Here is a 5,739-nt window from a genome sequence, read left to right as displayed (position 1 = left end):
GGCGGCCGGGCCGCGCTGAGGGGTTCCCGCCGTGTTTCCGCAGGCGCCTGGAGCGAGTGGCCCGTGGATCACTTCCTGCGCTCCGGGCTAATCGGGGCCAGGGACGGGGCCGCCGTGCGCTGGTTCCACGCCGCCAACAGCAGGGCCCGGGCGGCGGAGGCCGCGCGAAGTGAGTGTGGCACGGGCCCCTTCCTCCTCTTCCTCCTCCTCCTCCTCTTCCTTCTCCCTGCTCCAGGATCCCCACGGCTGTTGAATCCCTCCAGGGATGGGCACTGCCACCCTCCCTGGGTAGTTCCAGGGCCTGAGCTCCCTTTCCATGGGGAAATTCCTGCTGCTGTCCCCCCTGAGCTCCCCTGGCCCAGCCTGAGGCCGTTCCCTCTCCTCCTGTCCCTGTCCCTGGGAGCAGATCCCAAATCCCCCCGGCTGTCCCCTCCTGCCAGGGACTTGTGCAGAGCCACAAGGGCCATGGTCCTCCAGCCTGGGCAGCAGTGAATTGTATGTAAATTTATGTAACTATCTGACAAATACGTATTTGTGTAAATTTATATATAATATCCTTTATGTTGAATAGTGTCTCTAGCTCTTTTCTTCGTATTTCAGTCTTCACTGTATGTGTTGGATTCTCTGCAAAGCTGGTAGCACTGCCCAGATTCGTTATATAAAGCTCTTTTCAAGAGCCTGAGCACTCCTAAGACCCCTCTTTGCCTGTCTCATGTGTGAGCTAACATTTTCTTGGTCAGTTTTGGCAGTGAGTCAAGGGGAATGCAGTCTCTGCCAGTATTAAATCCTGTGCTCATCTTTCCTCTGTCAGGAGCCCTGTTTTCAGAGGAAAAGATCTGAAATTTAACCAGAGTGGGTTCACATGTTGGATGCCTGTTTTTCTGTTCCCATGAACAAAACAAAACAAAACAAAACCAAAAAAAAAAAAAAAAAAAAGGAAAAAAACCCCACATGGTTGTTTGTCCAAATGCATCCTCAAAGATCAATTCTGACATGGTTGTAGGCTTGCAAAGTGTTTGGTGGCTGAGAACCCCCCAGAGCTGCATCCTGTGTGTCACAGACAGCAGTTCCCGTTGGAGTAAGGGTGCACAGGCTGCTGTAGACAGACTTGCTGGGTAATTGTTGGCCTGAGGCACTGAAAGCTGAGGTTTAATTTCTCCATCCCCAGGTGATGTGCACATGGTGGAGGTGGATGTTCTCCTTCGTGGAGGGGACAGGGACCCCATCCTGGCTCACCCCCCAGACACTGACAGCGACATCACCCTGCAGGAGTGGCTGGCACAGATGGTCAGCACCAATAAAGGCATCAAGCTGGATTTTAAGAGGTATCTCAACAAAAAGATTGTTTGCATTCTTACCTGTTAAAATTCTACAGGTGATTGTCAACCAAACTCCTCCTTATTGTGCAGTTTAATGTGGTGCATTCAGAAGCATAATCCATATGGCAATATAGCCCATAATTCTCAAAGCATGGCAAGAAAAAAACATTTAAAAGTGCTTTGAGCTACAAATAATGATTTTTTTAATTCAGTGAATTAGAACTTTCCTATTGGGAAATGTTGGTGCCTCTCTGGAAGGCTCCTTTCTCTGTCCTTACTAACTAAATGTTGAGAAGTTCATTCATAGTTTGAACCATTAGCTGTTCATTTCTGGGATGGAAAACACGCCTGAAAACTACCTGAGATTGCCTAGAAAGAGTTAGAAATGAGCTGTGATTTCCAGACATGCAGCCCTTCAGCTCCTGACTCTGGCTTTGTCTCAGTTTCCATGTGCTCAGTCTGTTTGGGTAGCAAATTACAAAGACCTTCATCAATGCTGAAGCACTCTATAGAAAAGCAAAAACCCCTCACAAGATAGTTGTGAAATATGATTTATGCCTGTGGTTCTGTGTAACACAGTCCTGATTTTCATGTGAAAGTTCACAGAAGTAAAAAACGTGGGCAGGCTAAATCCTTTTGTTGTTACAGGATCTGTGTGTGTGGTTCTGGGCAGAAGAGGGAAAAAAGAGCAGTAGGCATTAGTTTGGGCTTATTTATTGTGATTTTTGGTGGTGTTTTTCCTCCATTTTAATTATTGTTTGGATTAATTTTAAACTACCTTTAATTTTATTTAATTTTTTACCTTAATACCTTTAATTTTTGCCTTTAATTTTTCCACAGGGAATTTACAGCGAAGTGCAGTGATTCAGAGAAAGCTTCTAAAAGGGCATTGCATTATGAAAGTCTGATTGTATAAAAGCATTCAAAAATACATCACACAGTGCAGATAGATCAAATAAGTGATAACAGAATTTGATGTTCCTTTGGATAATATTTATTTGGATGCCATTGCTGAAGTTTTAGAGATTGTTTCAATAGTGCCTTAAAAATCTACTTTTTACATCTCTGCTCTATCAGCTCGACTGACCACATAGTTACATTTCCTACTGGCTTTGGCTACTTAAATTCATGTATTCTGCAAAAGGTCTTTAGTGTCCCACTTCAGAAATGCCATAGTCATTTCACATGAAGTCAGCAGTAAATCTGGATTTTCTAAATGCTGTGCAGTGAAACCAGTGCTCTCTGGGGCTTACGGTTTTTTGGGGTTGAGGTTTTTTTTGTTGTCGTTCTTTTGCTTTGTTTTTTTCCTCTTTTTCTGGGGGATGGTTTATTGTTTTGGGCTTTTAAAAATTTATTTTTATTTTTTCTGTGTTGCCATTTTGCCTGGGGCTTCTTTCTCACTACATTACTCTATATTTTGCAGTACAAGGAAAGACTTTCCACTGACCCTGATGGTTCCTTGCTTGTGTGAGGATTTAAACTTTTCTGGCCCCAGACACTGTAAGAAATGCTGAAGCCCTCAAGTTAACACAAGCCATCACTGGCTTTTCTCCTAGAGAACTTGAACTCATCTTGAGTGAGTGGAGTTCCTGCCTCTGTGCAGCTTTCCCAACAGCACAAAAGACAAAATACACAAAGTGACTTTACAGAGAAAACAAGACAAGCAGCCCAGGGGCTGGTTGTTGGCTTCAGAACCAACCTAATTCCACAACTCTGACCACAGTGATTTTAAATTCCTCAGTGTTACATAGTGTATTAATTAATGTGCTGTGTCAGAAAGAAGATTTTCTTGGTGTTCAGTTCTTTTCCCCATAGTTCCCCATCTCTTTTCCTTCCACAGTACTTTGGAGGTTTCTGCAGGCTGGAGTTAGATAAAAGCTAGTTGTGCTTTTTCTTTTGGCTTGACAGGACAGTAAGAGTACGTGACAGAAGATTTTGTTAAATGCTCTCGGGGTGTCTGCACTGGTTCCTCAGGTGCTGCCAGCTCACATTTAACAATTCAATAATTAGCTGTCAGATGATCATTGGACAGGCAGGCTTCTGTGTGCTGCCACACTTTGGAGCTGTGGGAAGAACCACAACCAGCCATTAAATATTCAAGTGGGTGCTTTTTCTCTCTTTTAGTTGCCTGAACTTGGTCTGTGTCAGGCTTTTTATTCTCCTAGTACAGGTGCATCACCTTGCATGTGTGTGAAGGTAAATCCGAGTCTGGATCTGGCACTGTGATAAAATCTTTGCCACTTTGAGCGTGGCTAAGGTGGGGACAGATGACTTTCACTCTGTGAAAGGACTGAATTTACAGCATTTGTGGCTTTCAGGTCTGGTGAAACACAAGTGGCTTCCTTTGTTAAAACCCTTCTGAGGCCTGAGATGAAGAGGTGACAAGCTGGGGGTGCTGAGGGAGGCCAGCAGGTGCTGGGAGCAGGGGCTGTGAGTCTGGGGGTTTCACTCCTGCAGGGGAGGTCAGCGGATGGCAGTGGCGCTCACCCGGCACGGCGGGCGCGGTGACACTGCGGTGACACTCCCACCCTGACCCTGCCCTGTGTCCTGGCACAGCCTGGCCGCCGTGGGACCCTCGCTGGAGCTGCTGGGGCAGGTGGGGCAGCCCCTGGACAGACCCGTGTGGCTGAACGGGGACATCCTGCCTGGGCCCCGCGGGAGCCGTGCGCCGCTGGATGCTCGCGCCTTCCTGGGCGCTGTCACCTCGTCCTGCCCCGAGGCCACCCTGTCCCTGGGCTGGACCACAGGCTGCCACCGAGGGCAAGGTAAGGGCAGGGCTTGATGGCTTCCAGTGTGTGTCCAGTTGGCAGGCTGGGGATTGCAGTGCTTCTCAGTGGAGCACTGTGCTGAGGTGTTTGATAGAGCCTGTGCATCACCCAGTCCAGTGGCAGCACAGCTGGCTGAAAATACCATCTTCTTAAAATAAGCTGGTTTGTACTTCAGCTCTTTCTCAGCTGCTGAACACTTCTGAGGGACAAACCCCTTAGCTTCTGTTTCAGGGAGAGCTCTCCCTGAATCCTGGGAGCATGGGTTTGGAGATCGGAATCCTGGCACGCATCCTGAGGGAAAACAGATCAGCTGAAAATGTGAGATTTTACATCTGCTCTTTTTGATCACTGAAATCAAATCGTGGGTCTGCCTTACCCCTAACATTTCATTCCTCTTGGATACCTGAATTTTTGCAGTAAACTTTCCAATTTTCATTGTTGCAGGGTCTTTTTCACAAGCTTTGTCTTGCAGTTCTCATTATGAGAAGCAGGGTCCCCTCCAGTATTGTCTGGATCCATGGCAGGATTATACACCATTCCCATTGCTGCTTATTCATTAGCCAGATTTACTGTTTTGCTATATGATATACTGAATTTTATTGAATTGTTTTCAGTGTTTATGCAAACAGTTTCAACTCTTACATTAAATGTTTTGAAGTGCTTTTCCCCAGGTTTTTTCAGTGCAGGAGGCATTAGAAATACCGGGTAACCTGTGAAGATGGATTTCAGTGTCACTCCATTCTAAATTTCAGTTTATGGAAATACTAAGTAAGGTTCTGCTATAAAACCTGAGAAAACCTGCTCATTTGAGTGATTTCACTTAGAAGTTGCTGCTTGCCCAAAAAAACTTTTTTTAATATTTAGTGTTTTTTTACTATTTCTAGTCACTACATTCCATATGAGTAATGGAGAAAAAAGTTACTAACTGTTGTTACAGGATTTTCATAGCCAGTAGAAACAGAAGAACAGTTAAATATAACCTGAAATAGCTCCAGTCTTTGTAAAAATCTCAGCAAAGGCACTTGCAGTATTTTACATTGCTTGATTTTAGCGTTTTTAGGCACAGAATGTTTTTGTCTGTGTGTGTTTGATTTGTGTGTAACTTCATTCCTGGTGGATTAATTTAACTTCTTCTCCTAATTTTTCCTTCGTATTTTTGTTTTTAAAGGGTCCCTGACAATGTTAATCTAGGCCATATTGAAGGCAGTGGTGGGAGAGTTTTTTAGTGAAAGGGCAAAGATACATTAAAAATGTCACATTCTGTAGCTGTATGTGAAGTAAGTATATAGGTAAGGTATATAAATAAAGGTTTTCACAGTAAGTTCATTTTCCATGCTGTTACTGCATTTATTGCATTTTTCCTCGCTGCATTTCAGAGCCATGCAGCAGTCTGACTGTGGAATTTCAAGAATTTCAGTTTTCAGGAGCTGGTTTTGTGTCTCCAAAGGGGCACGAGGGATGCTGAGTGCTGTGTCTGTCCCCAGGCTACGAGTGGCCCATGGTGCAGGAGATGTTCCAGCTGTGCCAGCCCCTGTCCCAGCCCGTGACCTTCGCAGTCAGGGCTGCACTGGTGCCCAGCTCCATCCCACAGCTCCACTGGCTGCTCCAGCAGTGCCCCAGGTCAGTGCTGCTCTGTCCAGCATCCCACAGCT

The 5,739-nt window shown here is 45.6% G+C and overlaps 1 protein-coding gene across 1 annotated transcript in view; it reads left to right on the top strand.

Annotated features, from left to right (window-relative positions):
* FAM151B (family with sequence similarity 151 member B) overlaps positions 1 to 5,739 on the top strand; it is a 9,283-nt gene that overhangs the window by 1,182 nt on the left and 2,362 nt on the right. The window contains exons 2-5 of the mRNA XM_015615526.3: positions 21 to 169; positions 1,169 to 1,325; positions 3,876 to 4,084; positions 5,572 to 5,707. Of these exons, the coding sequence (XP_015471012.2) occupies positions 21 to 169; positions 1,169 to 1,325; positions 3,876 to 4,084; positions 5,572 to 5,707 (651 nt within the window). The remainder of the gene's footprint in view (positions 1 to 20; positions 170 to 1,168; positions 1,326 to 3,875; positions 4,085 to 5,571; positions 5,708 to 5,739) is intronic.

Source organism: Parus major, chromosome Z (assembly GCF_001522545.3).
Source record: "Parus major isolate Abel chromosome Z, Parus_major1.1, whole genome shotgun sequence".
Taxonomy (NCBI): domain Eukaryota; kingdom Metazoa; phylum Chordata; class Aves; order Passeriformes; family Paridae; genus Parus; species Parus major.
The sequence above is the reverse complement of the archived record's forward strand: the minus strand, read 5'-3'. Positions and strand labels throughout refer to the sequence as shown.